Raw genomic sequence first — 14,314 nt, forward strand, 5'->3', positions numbered from 1 at the left:
ATTTGAGACCTCCGATCCTTTATCTGAGAAATGATCCGATGACGTGCCGATCGATGGGAGAACATGCAAAGCACGTTCCGATGTTCGGAATCCCTCGACCTTTGCTGCTTTCATCTCCTCCTTTTGATGTTATGTTTAATGTGGCTGATGGAGTTGGGCGTCTCCTCCGCTGGAGAGGACCAACCCAGCCGAGGAAAGGATTCAGGAATAGCACGACAAACAGGAAAAGTTAAATGCTGGTGAAGGGCTAAATTCAAACTGAACACCTGGTTTGGGTTGATTTAGGATCATATCGACCCTCGCGTTGTTGTGACAAACTCACATAAAATTCTAAGATTAGTGTTTTATTCATTATTTAAATATTAAATAAACAAAATAATAATAATAGTGTGATTTTCTCTGTAGATTAAATAAAAGAATATATTCACAAAAATGTGACACTGACAACTTAAAGAAAAAAATGTAATCGCTGTTAAAAAAATAACATAAAAATGTTGTTTTATCTATTTATAAAGCAAATTGACACTTTTACTAAAATGTAGGCATTTAATTTCTGGATTTCTTCTGTTTTTGTTTTTGTCAGTTTAGGTAATAAAATATAACTAGTTTATTAAAAAATAAAAAGCAGTTGTTTATAAATCTGTCAGAAATAAAAGAAAAAGAAACATTTTATTGAGTTTTAAATGATAATCTATAGTGCAGATGTGCAGGTGCATCACGCAACATGGCTTCCATATTTAAATTACCGTAACTCTTAGAATGTTTGTGCAATCAATGTCATTCAAAAGGATTCTGAAAAATGAGACCCTGCACTATCCATAGTGGTGTTTACTTTACATTCACATCTAGTAATATTAATAAAGACTCTGACATACTTCAGAGAATATTTCCCAAAGACACATTGATTTCTTTTTTCAGCTTTTTTCAGCTGCGTTCTGCTGAACTTTTTAGTCATAGTTTAGATGTGTGTTATATTTTGTAAATAATTGGAAGGAATACAAAAATTATATATATATATATATATATATATATATATATATATATATATATATATATATACACACACATATATATACACACACATATATACGTACATACATACATTTTAATCAATATTTGGTTTCAGTTTTGCTGCTAAGTTAAAAAAAACGTTAAAAAAAGCATTTACTTAATGACAATTACAACCAAAATTTTCAAGAACCTTTTTACCATTTTAATTAAATGAGTTTGTTATTATAAATAAATAAAAAAATCAAACAGTCCACCATGGTTCTAATTCATATTCTTTAAAAATCTTCCCAAAGTGAATAAATATTTAATGTTTTAGTTTGTGTCCCTAATAATGTATGGATCCAAAAAGTGGAAGCGGGTGATAACATTTTTATCAATAATCTTTAGTTTAAATCAACTGTGAAGGAAACCCAGGAGAAGAAATATGGAATTTATGTTTAGTTTCCTGTGAATGAGGTCATTTAACTTTGATCTGTTAGAAAACGAGTGAAACTGAATCTAGTTAGCAACCTAATGAGGAAGCAACACTTCATCCAACATGGCCGCCGTGCAAACTGGAGAGGGCAAGGGCGTTCCGGATTCCAGACTGAATCCAGAGCGAGTGGAGAGAACAGCAAGCCCCGGACACGTTGGTTACTCTGTAATTTGGCTACTTTTTATTCGAGCAGGGTCATTTTCAAGAGAAATTACAAATTAAGAATTCAATAATACTTTTACAAAGACATTTCAGGAAAGATTTCTTCTTCAGTCATGATATCATACATAGTATTTAACAGTCCCTCTTCATTTTTTAGCTTAAAAAAAGAAACAAAGATGAAGAAAGTGGAATTTTTTTTCAGTCGAAAATACAGTGTTTTCACAATTGTATAAAAGTTCCCAAATTTGGATTTTTTTTTAATCCCAGCAACTGGAAAATAAAGGAAAATAAAATAAGATTAAACTTTCACAATGTTTCAAAACACAATAAATGCTCTCTTTACGTAAAATTTGCCCCTATGATCGACACCATGTTCCTTTTTACTAAAATATATCTATATATTGAAGAACTATAGTACTGTACACAACAGTATGAAATAAATAAAATTAGGAAATATAAAATGGGCCACATAAATAAGGTTTCTTCCAACCTACAAATAAATGAATGCAATTTGCTGTTTTCAGAAAACGGTTTGGTGTAATACTGACAAGAGAACTGAGGAAACATTGCACAACATAATGTAAACTAAGGAGCTGCTGCCTATACGTCTTAATACTGACACGGGTGCTTCAAAGAACAACGGTGAACCATTTCATAATACTGAAGCTGGTGAAAAATAAAGTCCTTTTACACAATACGAGGGTGGCACTTGCAGAAAACACACAGGTTAAAAGGTTTGCATATAAGGCTTCTTTTTTCTTATCAAAAAACACCTTACAAAGGCTTCGTCCTTCATCGATTTTGACCCCAAATTCGGTCCATAAATCGTATTTTTCCCTTAAAACGAAGGTCTCTTTAAAACTTCTTTGAAAAGAAACAAACAAAAAAAAAGGTCAACACAGTTTAAATTCCTTCATTTGATTCAAGAGGCCTAAAACAGTGTGGCTGGAGATGTTTGGAACAGAAAAACGACACCAAAGGAAATAGTGAACGTAAAATACCCACGACTGTAGTGCAGGGCATACTGCTCTTTTCCAACACTGTATAAATATATACATAGGCAATACTTTTATTATTTTTGTTCATGATTATAGAAGCGGAGTGCAATTTGTACAAGTCACTAGTTGTGCTATAAATACTATGGAACACGGGGGGGTTGATCTGAGGAGGTTAGCACCACACTTGAGTTTTAGGCCTTAGTACTGTACATTTTTTGAAATGTATTCATTTATTCGGTTTGCATAATGCAGCTTTCACAAACCCACTCCTTCCATCTAGACGCCTCCTTCAGATTGATCTTTGAGTCTTGTTTGGCAGACACTGTCCTCCTCCTGCTCCTCCTCCCTTCCCCCTGTGAGGAGTCTGTCAGAGAAAGCTTCCCGGAAGCTTCAGGCACGTGCAGCTTAAAACACGGCATTTTAAACCCAGCGGGTGAGAATACCGAACCGAAAGAGACAAACTCAAAACTTTTCAGATGGTGGGAAGCCTGTTTTTTCTGTTTTCTTTTCTTTTAAGTGTCCCCTCCCCTGCGCTGATTACATGCCGTCCTCCATCACGTCCTCGTGATCCGATTTGGTTTCCATTTTGCCGTCCAGTGAGCTGTCGTCCATCGAGTGCTCTCCGTTCTCTTCCTCATCCCTCAACGTGTCCGGGTCCGTGTCCATGCTCTTGCTCTCCTCCTCCTCCTCCTCCTCAAACTCTTCCCTCCGTCCAATCTTTGCATACGTTCCGTCCACCTCCTTGCGTCCCTCTCTGATCCCTCCGTTCACGGTGTCGTGCCTCAATATGGCCTCGCGCTCGGCCAGCTCCGGGTAACCCTGAGGAGTCATGCCCTGCAAGTACGCCCTGCTCATGAGCAGCTCGGTGGGCTCCAGGTGGCCCTTCTCGCGGGCCTCCCTCTCGGCCGCCTCCCGCTCCTCGGCCTCCCTCTTGCAGTAGGAGTAGCGGTGGTTCATGTGCTGCGAGTAGGAGCCCGAATGAGAGAACCTCTTCCCGCACTTGTCGCACTGGTACGGTTTTTCCCCCGAGTGCAACCTGGAGTGCTCGATGAGATGGTGTTTGTGTTTGAAGGCCTTCTTGCAGATCTGGCACTGGTGCGGCCTCTTGCCTGCAGAAACACACAACAGAGAGCAAAGGGGGTGGTGAGTGGCATGTCACCGCGGCAACAACAACTCACACAAGTCAGAGCAAAGAAAAAATGCCGAGGAAAAACTCTAAAGATGAGCTGGATGGCATGGAGTAAGAGATGACATCACGGAGCTTCAAATCCGACTATTTGTTAATTACGAGACAGTGATTTCGCATTCATGGGCCGACATTATGGAAACTCCCTCCTGCGGTGAAAGCAAACTCAGCCACAACTACTTATTTTAGTCCGCCGTGCCACATGGATGAATACAACCTAAATAAACGACCGTGAAGCAAACAAACAGAGTAAACAACCAGAGATGAGATAGCAGGAGGCACCGAGGGCCTACGCCGATTATCCCCAAACATAATTCAAGTTCAGGGTGATGGCTGGTCCTCCTTTAGGCTCCTCCGTCTACCAAAACAGACGTAAGACGCCATCGTTGGCTACAGAGGGCATCGGCCGGGACATAAAAACAGCTGGTTTCCGCAACTCGCTACTAATAATCGCCGCTGCTGCTCAGCACGTGTGGGCGCCCGTCCTCGACCGCGCTTCTGTCCAACATCTGGACCATTCTGCTGCACTCAGATCCACTTTTCAGACACGAATTGGACCTAAAAGCAACACGCAGTGACACAAACATAAAGCAGTGGCGTTCGGAGGCGATAACGCACTCGTTTCTTTTTCTTTCTTCCCGTTTCAGGAGTTCAGTTCCGACGGCGCAGCCTTCCCCACTTTCATGTCCGAGCAGATAACACGGAGGCGGTATAAAGCTCTGAGCACTCCGCTACTGATAGTGGGTAATAATAAATGATGCAACCTGGTGAAAGAGGATCTCTGTATACTAACTACAATGAAAGACTTGTTATCGGGGCTCTGAAGCTCCTGACCGTTACGCCACTGATATGATCTATCGCCAATAATGGCACCGATAAAGACATTAGAGGCTGCTTTATACATCTAGGTGGATTGATGTGTGTCTTTTAAGATAGCAGAATGATTATTAGAGCAGGGTATGATTGGGAAATAAAGAGTACAGCACCCTCGTCTTGCCTACCTGCGTTAATTACTTCTAATTCAAAGAACACACAAAACATTATAAACATCACAAAGGCATAATTTGGAAATCTGCTCAATAGTTGGCATCTTAATCCTGTCAATGAAGAAGCACGTTAGGTGTTGGTTTACATATACAACTCAGGATTAAACAGAGAAGGAAAGGGGAGAGAATTAAAAGGAAAAGGGGGGGGGGGGGGGTAACAAAATATTTAAATAGATTGGGAGGATTTGGCAACACAAACATATAAAACATAAAAAAATCAAAGCATGGGGTTTAAAATAAGGGTCTAGAACAGTATATACCTGTGTGTTCATATTTGTGTCTTAGAAGGGAACTGCTCTTCTGGAATGTTTTGTCGCACAAGTCACACGCGTACATACCACTTTCAGTCTTCTTAATCTTCTTCCGCGACAGACAGGAGTCGGGGTCTGTCATGTCGTCCAGCCCTGACAAGTAGTCTGGAGTGCCGTCGAGCAGGTCCCCCTTAAAGGACACACACACAAAGACAAAAAGACCAAATGGAATAAAGAATGTGGTGCTTCTAATTCACAAAACAGTGATGGTGTACTGTGGAGTAACAGTTCAATATGTGTACGTTTTTTTTGTAGCGTTAATGTTAAAAATACGTTTTTTTTTCTCATACATAACATTTCTGCAGCATTTTGTGTGAAAAGTGTCTCGTTTTAGCTTCCTTTCTGAAAGGCCAACTGGTAAAAAAACATATATTTTTTAAAAAGTCTTTAAACCTTTACAGTAAGATCGATACTAAAGAAATATCATTCAGAAACCTTTAAATGGGAGAAAAGTTGAGTCGGCTTGTATGTCTGACTGCTCTTTATATGAACAGAAACAAGTCAAAAGGATTAAAATAACACAATTTGCTGCTGGATGTAAAACCCTAAACATGTTGGGTTAGCGATTTAGCAGTTAGCTGTGCAAGTGGATGTTCAAGCTAAATAGCTAGCTGTAGCTTGAGAATTAAAAACAATTAAAAGAGTGAAAATTGTTGAAGAAAATAATGTAGCAGATGAATGAATGAATGAATGAATGAATGTTGAATGTAAGGATACATTAGTACGTTGGGACAGCGGTGTCTGTCACCTCAGGGACATGGTTGTCTGGTAATGTTTGTTTTCTGCGTTCTGTCCAGGATGACTGGTTGATGTGCACACAATCAGTCTTCTGTTTATGAATGCATGTGTTCATTTTGTACTTCTATTTGAGCTACCAGTGACTTGGAGTTGCCCATGGAGTCTCACACCTGCAGCTCATCTCCTCAGGAAGCCTAATCAGCACTTCCGGGATCTACCAACTCCCAAGGGAGGGGAGATTCATGTTTATGCTTGTGTTTAATTTAATGTAGATATTTTCTGTTATGGATAGGGAGTTTGTAATTATGATATAGTTATTTGAGTTACCTGAATTGATTAGACTGGTTAGTTTGTGTGTGTGTGGGGGGATGTGTGTGTTAACTGTATGTTAATTGTTCCCCTCTTGTGTGTAGAGTGGTCTGATCAGCCACTATTTAAGTTGAACCTGGTGTGTCTGAAATGTGATAGTGTGTCTTGTGCTGGTGTCATTCTGACTGATTTACATTGATTAGGTTAAGTTTGTGTTGATTTTGAAGCTTCTCCAAAATAAAACGGAGTTTTCAGACTTATCAGCAGGGCTTCTCTGGCTGGCTTGTGCAAGTCCCCGACATGCTTTGTTTAGCAGCTGTAGTGTCTTAAAATGAACAAGACATTTTACCTAGTGTTAACTGCTTATTTGTGAGAAATCAAAACGCCTAAAAGAGCAAAGATTTAGCAACAAAGGACATTTTAGAATAAATACGTTGTTTAATAACAAGCTGTTGAAGCCTAAATGTAAAAAAAATTGGGATTTTATTGTTTTTAATATGCTAACTGCTAAAGGCAGTGCTAACTGCCAAATTTAAAGGCAAAAAGTCTAATTTTGGATTCAATAAAAAAGTGACCAATAGAAATCTGCGTCTGACTGTTAAATGGGGGAAAAAGGTAAGGTAGTGATAAAAAATAATGCAAAAATGGCGAAAATGGTCAAATCTCTTACAAAATAAACCTTTAAGAATTAATCCATTTTCCTACCATAGCAAAGCAAAACAATTCTGAACAACAGCTAATATGTGCTAACGTGCTAACTCATAAACGAGCACATAGCCTAATGCTTAATTGAATATAGGCCAATGCTAAATTGAAGCAACGTAAAAGGGGAAGTGCTGAAAAAACTCGAAAGTTCTACTAAAGCAAAACACATTTCAAAAGGTCCGACCAGTGTTGCTGAATTGAACAGCTAAACATATAGCTGAATTGGAGGATAAAAAACCTAATCAGAATTGTAAGTGTGGCTTTCCCCAAAAGTTAATACATTATAGTATAAAATACTGTGGAAACAGATGAGTGATAAGTGGGTTTTTGGCATTTTTCAACATTTTAAGCGCTTTAGCTCATTGTCCTAATTGCTCCGTTGATTTGAAGAAATTCAAAAGAGAAAAATGCTCAAAATCCAATGAAGTCTTGAAAATGCGACCGTGACTTGGGAGTAAATATCTTCTCACTCAACATGTTATGAAGGCTACGAAAAATGCTGTGTGACAACAGTTAAAACGCCGTGAACTCGACACAAAGTTCTCATGTAGTTTTGATTAGCAGCACGCACCAGCGTTTATTTCTTATAAAAGTTTCAGCTGCAGAATAATATCTCCCATTTACAACTGACAGTGTTCTCGTTATGAAACGCAACCGGAAAGGGGCTAATTTTGAACTTCTGTTAATTCTGAACATTTCTTTAAAACCTCCCCTTTTATGATGAAGATTATTCTTAAATATAAAGTGATGGAGGACAATATTAAACATTAGAGGAGGAGGGGTGAGCCATTCTTGAAATTGCAAACCCATATAACGATTCTAATCTGAAGGTGCACCTTAATGGCCAATAGTGAGTCACCAAAAGCCTGCTTTAATGAATAAGCGTGTGATAATGTGAGGACAGCGCTGCACTGTGTTTTAAGAACGGACCACTATCACTCTGCAATCAATTTGAACTAAACGCCTGTAGCTGTATTTTTAAAATCTAATTTAATAACTTAGAATAGGAAACATTATTAATACTTTTTTTCATCAAAATGGTTCCCCTCTATGTTAAACAGCCTTCAGCATCCGCTGGTAATGAACATGGAGACTGTGCATTATTAATCCACATGTAGTGAAGAAGCTCATTTTGGCTTTGGCTCTCTTTAAAATGCAGCAAACTTGCGCTGGGAAATTTCAGAGAAGTGCACAGCTCCGGGGCTCACCTTTTTCATTTTTACAAAGGCCTTTCACCCGTATTTAATAACAAATATCCGAGCCTGGCCCGCTTCGGAAGGAGACGGGATCGCTAATGTATTCCAGGGTAGAATTTCCAAAGCGAAGAGAGAACAATTAGAGATTCGCTGAGATTGAATTGTATTTATTTGTACCTGATGCTGTTTTCAGGCTAAAGTGCAGATTGGATGATGTGATGTTCATCTCATTATCATAAACCTCTTTCCCTCCTAACACCACTAATGACGTCTAACGTTTTCCCACCTCAGGGTGATGTCCCGGCTGTTTATCTACCTCAGGTGAGCGTTTCTCTCTCCTGACTCTTTTAATTAGCACAGAAATGAGTTCAGAACATTGAAGGGAATCCAAGCGAGCCTGGGGTTTTCACAAAATCACAGGTGGCTCATTTACCTGGAAACCTGGTTTCCGCTGGTACTTTCTCCTCTGCTGCATCTCGGCAAAGGTGGCTGCCCCTGCTGCGTAAGTGTAGGCCATGTGCGGTAGGAAGCCCATTTGATCCATGCCCGGGTAGGGCCTAAGACCTGGTATGCTGGCCTGCATAGGGGGCATAAATGTGGCGGGGGGAAATGCGGTCTGGGGAGGAAGTGACGTGTACAAGGGTTTGGCAGCAAACGGGTTAATGCCAAAGATGGGGCTAGTGCTTTTTTCAAGGTTCCCATTGTTGGTCGAGCCTGAGAATTCCTTCTTGAGATAGGCCAAGTTCAAAGGCTCTTCGAAGTGCTCTCTGGGGGAGGGGATGCTGCTGTGGTCGATGGTGATGCTGTTGACTTTCGGTCTGCTTTTGACAGTCAGTGCGTGCTTGGGTTCCTTCATGAGTCTCGGCAGCGAGAGGTCGAGTGGTTCAGCCTGCAGGTCTTCTGAAGTTAAGCTGTTTGGAGTGTAGGAGCTGCTGTGGGAGTTTTTGGAAGAAGTGGAGGACAGGTTAAGCGGCGAGGGGGTGTTGCTGCGGGAGTGGTCCAACTTTTCACCAACAGGTTTGGCACTGCCACTGAACTGGTGGTTTTTCAAATGTCTGAGAGGGTTGTCACAGTTGTTGACGTTGTTGTTGAGCTCCGCGATGGAAGGGGACGTGATGCAGTCATTGGGTTTCATGAGAGACACAGGCGACCTAGCTGCTAAAGAGTCTTTTGGTGGAGTTTGGTGGTTATTTGTCCCAACGATCATGTCTGTGTGGCCCCTGTGCTCTAGTGGTGGGGTTCTAGTAGTTCCATACTCCTGCATCTTCCGCTCAAACCACTCCTTAACAAATTCCTGAGGGAGGCCGACCGCTATGGAAATCTTAAGAAGCTCCTCCGAGTTGGGCTCCATGTTCATGGCAAAGTACGCCATCAGCACAGGCATGTAGTTTCTGTAAGGGTTAAGTGGGCCTGTGAGTCCCTTCTCAGACAGCATGGAGGAGTGGGAGTTCTTCTCCATGAATATCCCTGGATTGTTGGGCATCAGATTCTCACTGGGCTGCAGCACAGCTTTGATCTCCTCGTTCATTTTGCACAGGTAGCGTTCGTGTTGATGCAAAGGTATTGGCCCGGGGAAGGTTTCTTTGCAATACTGACAAGCATAAGGTGTAAACATGTTGTTTTCCGGCACCTTCTCATCCACAACTCCTTCGAGCATGTGGTTGGGTTTTTCTCGTTTGATATTGCTAATCTGTCTCTTTGAGTCTGTTGTCAAGCTCTGGAGGCAGGCTTTGGCTTCGTTCACTTTTTCTAGCGTATAGTCGATGATGCTTTTGGTGGCGCCGTTGTGATTGACGAGTGGAAGACCGACCTGATGCCCACCTGGCGATGTCAACCCCTGTTTCTGCTCCTCCATCTGGTTTCCCAGCTCCTTCATGTAGGCTTTGAGCTTGGAGAGCTCCTCTGGCTTGCAGTCCATTTTCTGCCTGTACACAGTGTTGTCCACGATCTGGAGCACCTTCTGTACCTCACTCAGGTTGTTCCCCAGTGGACCTGGGTAGCCTGCAAACTGTGATTCAAGCCCAGTCATTCCAAGATGCTGCAAGGGGCTCTGAGCTGTTGAGTTGTGGTTCACCCCCAGTGGGCTGGTCCCTCCCATCACTCCGTTCATAAATGGAACAGGAGCTCCAAATCCATGAGAGGCCATCATCAACTTATAGTCGTTGAAGTCCAGCGGCTCTGTTTTGATGTTCAGGTGGCTGTTGTGGTCAGCGAGGCTGAGGGGCTTGCCATTCTCGAGCTTTTGGCGTAGCTGGGTGATGGCAGTGTTGGTGGGTGACGCTGAGGCAGAGGTGGGGGAGGAGCCAGGCTTCAGGCTGCCTCGCATGCGGCCGTTGACTGCAATCAGGCCGATGCACTTCTTGCTACTTATGTGGGAGCTGTAGGAGCCTGAGTGAGAGAAACGCTTCTTACAGTTGGGGCACTCGTAGGGTTTTTCACCTAGGATGAAAAAACACAAGCACTTTTTACAAATTTGGCCTTTTGAGAAGTCCTCCCGTACAAAAAGTCTTGACCTGTTTAATATTTCTGGATTAGAATGTCACCTACAGTCTCGTCTTCTTTAAACTGCATCTTTCTCAAGGTCTTACAAAGAGTTCTTATTAATTAAAATATTCTGGATTACAGCGTAGCAAATTCCCAAAGAAAACCGTCAGAAAACCAAGAGAACGACTTTTAGGGTTCTTTTCTCAGACGTTGATCCGACGTACTGGTATAGAAGCATGTGTGCACAAAGGTGTTTGGATCTCTGAGGGAATGTGAAGGCAGCTCACCACTGTGAATCCGGAGGTGCTCCTTCAGATGGTGCTTGTACTTGAAGGCCTTTCCGCACTCGGTGCACTTGAACTTGCGGTTGCCGGCCGCTTGGTTGAGCAGTTGGTGCTGTGAGGAAAAACCGAAACAACAAAGAGATTTGGATACATGAAAAAGTGCACAAACATTGCGGGGGTGAGAGCCTTTAGTAAATAATCACAATTGGTCGGCATGACAACGAGCAAAAGAGGCTCCTTGGCTTTTCACCCCCCACCTCCGACTACAAGCAGCAGCGACGATAACGCAGAGAATCACACACCTTTTAATTTCCTGGCTGCCTTCAGAAGCTGGCAGCTCAAATAAGGAGAATAGATGAAAAGAAGGTTTTTAGGACCTTCATTAGGAGTGCTGATCTGATCTAGTTTTTATTACTTTTGGCCTAATCAGCCAGCCCGCATACCTGCAAACACACCGAGTCTGTCCTCCTCCGAGACGCCCAACCTGAAATAACCTGAAGAGTCACATGATCCTCTTGAAACAAAATCCTGGTTCGTCTTTAGCAGAACAATTTATTCCAAGTGGGAAGTGTAAACGGCAAGTAAATAAATAAAGTAAAGGGAGACCCCCCCCCTCCCCGAACAATCCTCTCGCCTCAGACTTGACAAATGCTGGGGTGTGTGCTGACTCTCCCCACATTCCTGGGGAGACAGATGGCGGCGTGCAGGACACTGGGAGGACTTGGAGGAATTGTTCAAACAACCCCAACCTTCAAAGATCAAGCTGGAGGGAGGACGGGGGGAGGGAAGGGGGATCCGAGGCCCTCGCCAAGCGACGGAGAGGGACCCCACTGCTCGTGTGTTGCGGAGTTGCAAAAACAAACAGCAACAGCTGCTTTGCCCTAGCCCCCACCCCCAACTCCTCCCGCCACCTTCTTTTTTACTCCCCCAGCCCCGAGGACCCCTGCCCACTAAAGTTTCGTCTCCCGCTAATAAGACACAATGGTGGCGGGCTGGTAATTGTGAATGGCAGCAGCAGACTGCTCTCCTCCACGGCGAGTGGGCGGAGACTGAGTCGGACGGGATGTTTGCATATGTATAACCTCTAATTAGTCATATTCCAGCTAATTGGTTAAGAGAAGGAGGAGTATTAACGCTTGTAAACATGGAGGACAGAACAGCCCGGCGCCTGTTTACCTACCGGAACATAATTCTTTAGTTTAATGGGACTCCTCCTCGGTTTCAAACCCACGTTTAAGATGGAGTCCTGCGTCTAATCGGCTGATAATTGGCAGCAGGAGAAGAAAGATGTGATCGGGAGGATTAACAGTTAAAACAAACTAAATCACGACAACCGCCTTTGTTGACCCGAAGCCGCCGGCCGAACCCAGAGGGAGGAGGGGTGGTGGGATTGTAACACGAGGACTGGCTGACCCGTCTGCTCACATCCAGCTGGTGGATCAGGTGAAAGTTCTGGCTGCTGACATCTAATCAGATCATAGAGCACAACACATCACACTGCCCACAACCCGGAACCGGGCTCCCGCTCCGGAGTTTCAGAACTTTTTTTGCTCAATTTCTTCACTTTTAAATCCGGTTGAGTTAAGGAGCCATAACTGCTGAATGCAGGACTTTGAGGTGGTTAAGATCCACATTATATCTCAGGCGTGCGTGAGATAAATGGCGGCAGAAATTTTGAGCGTACACAGATGTTTATGCAGTGCGTGAAATTAGAAAAGCAAAGGGAGGGGTTTGACGGAGTGCCACCTCCACAGGCTGCACCAGAAGAACATTAAAGGCCAGGAGTGAGAGAAGTTAAGGAGCTGAGAAAAATTTTCAAATTGGAAATTAACACAATCATTCGATCGTGAACACGAGACTGGAAAATCATATCGGCGAGGGCCATCAAAAAACCATTTAGGGCCTCAATTAAAGTTAATACCATTAAAGGATCTGCATCTTCAAAATGCCATGAAAAATTAATAATGATTGCCAATCAGAAAAAATGATCTCTCTTCTCTGAGGGATCGGAGCGCATTAGGAGGGAAATGAAACGGAGAGAGGAGGAAAACCGGGAAGAGTGGCTCACCTGATCCCTGGCTGGCTTGTGCGTGGCCATGTGTCGCTCCAGCTGAGTGCGGTAAGCAAAGGTGTAGTTGCACAGAGGGCAGGCGAAGTTCTCCTCGTTCTTCTCATGGCGGTACTTGATGTGCTCCTTCAGCGATGTCAAACGCTTGTAGCCCCGGTCGCAGTAGGGGCAGGTCAACAGTTGGGCGAAGGCATCTGGCGTTCCAGGTGGCAGGTCTGTACAGAAGACAGCAGGAGGAAGAGAAGGAGGAAGGGGAAGGGAAAGTGGGCCAAAAGGTCAGCCAATCAATGGCAGCTAACGGGCGAGCTGCCCAGAGCGGTATGGGAGTTATCTGTGCAATCTGCTCCACACGAGAGCATCAGTGTCAGGCTGGCATCCAGCACAGACTCCTCATCGTCACTTTCTTTAACATAACGTGCACACGCTCACACATTCACAAAGGTCCCGACTCCACCGCTAGTCCTAAAGTGCCCCTCCCTCTCAGAGGATCCTCATGTCTGCAGCATGAAAACCCCGTTCAAATTGAGCTTCAGAGGTGCGCTATCTGATTTCAAGCGCCTGCCCAGCTGTTGCTTGAGACTGTAGGTAAACACCCAGGCATCCGGCGAATCTGTGGGACCAACAGCTGCCCGCTCGCGTCAGCGGGAAGTGCTGCTGCTGCTGCTCTGTCCACACGTTCACCTCCTTGTTTTTCTTTAAACATTTGACTGAAACTATCTGTTTCTGCAGCATTTGGGCTGCAACACGAGGCTCCTGGTGCTTTCTGGTGGATTCCATTTGGGCGAAATTTCTAAATTCTGGTAAAGCTAAAGTTAAATGTTCTTATTTAAAAATATATATATAAATTTATCATGTTAGCATAACCATAACAGTTATTTAAATGCCATGCTGTTGGAGGAGTAAACATACCAGTCGACTAACTAGTTATAAAGTTTTATGACGTTATAAACGCAAATTAGTACTTAAAAAAGGAAGACCAAGCAGTTTTGGCTTGCTTTTAGCACCTCCTAGTGTCCATTTAGTAGAACCAAAAGCGAAACTTGCGGTGCATTTGTCTTTTTAACACCTTTATCTAACAGCTAAAGTGTCTCCCAGCCTTCATTAGAGTCTACAGGGGCGATTCATCGCTAAATTAAAAATATCCGCTGTGTTCACCAGGAAACATGCTGGAACCAGACTGCAGCTCCATTTTTCCTAAGTCCAACAGGTGGCCCGCCACTCTGATCTGAAGTTGCAAGTGTGATATTCTGGCCACAGGAGGCTGTAGGGACCTGAGTGGCTTTTCGTTAACCCTGTAAAGGGTCATTTCATCACATACTGGCTCCTAATGGGCAATGTGAG

General features: G+C 43.2%; 1 protein-coding gene across 6 annotated transcripts in view; it reads right to left on the reverse strand.

Annotated features, from left to right (window-relative positions):
* Window positions 1-1,644: 1,644 nt before the first annotated feature.
* zeb2b (zinc finger E-box binding homeobox 2b) overlaps window positions 1,645-14,314 on the reverse strand; it is a 95,123-nt gene continuing 82,453 nt past the window's right edge. For 4 of the 6 annotated variants that reach the window (XM_070549657.1, XM_070549656.1, XM_070549658.1 and 1 more), the window contains exons 6-10: window positions 12,974-13,188; window positions 10,909-11,017; window positions 8,571-10,576; window positions 5,139-5,319; window positions 1,645-3,755 (exon numbers count right to left, since the gene is read on the reverse strand). In XM_070549657.1, coding sequence (XP_070405758.1) covers window positions 3,184-3,755; window positions 5,139-5,319; window positions 8,571-10,576; window positions 10,909-11,017; window positions 12,974-13,188 — 3,083 coding nt within the window. In that variant the 3' untranslated portion in view covers window positions 1,645-3,183. The remainder of the gene's footprint in view (window positions 3,756-5,138; window positions 5,320-8,570; window positions 10,577-10,908; window positions 11,018-12,973; window positions 13,189-14,314) is intronic. The other 2 variants (XM_015958054.3, XM_070549659.1) reach the window with 1 other exon arrangement.

The sequence above is a fragment of the Nothobranchius furzeri genome, chromosome 3 (genome assembly GCF_043380555.1).
Source record: "Nothobranchius furzeri strain GRZ-AD chromosome 3, NfurGRZ-RIMD1, whole genome shotgun sequence".
NCBI classification, from domain to species: Eukaryota; Metazoa; Chordata; class Actinopteri; order Cyprinodontiformes; family Nothobranchiidae; genus Nothobranchius; species Nothobranchius furzeri.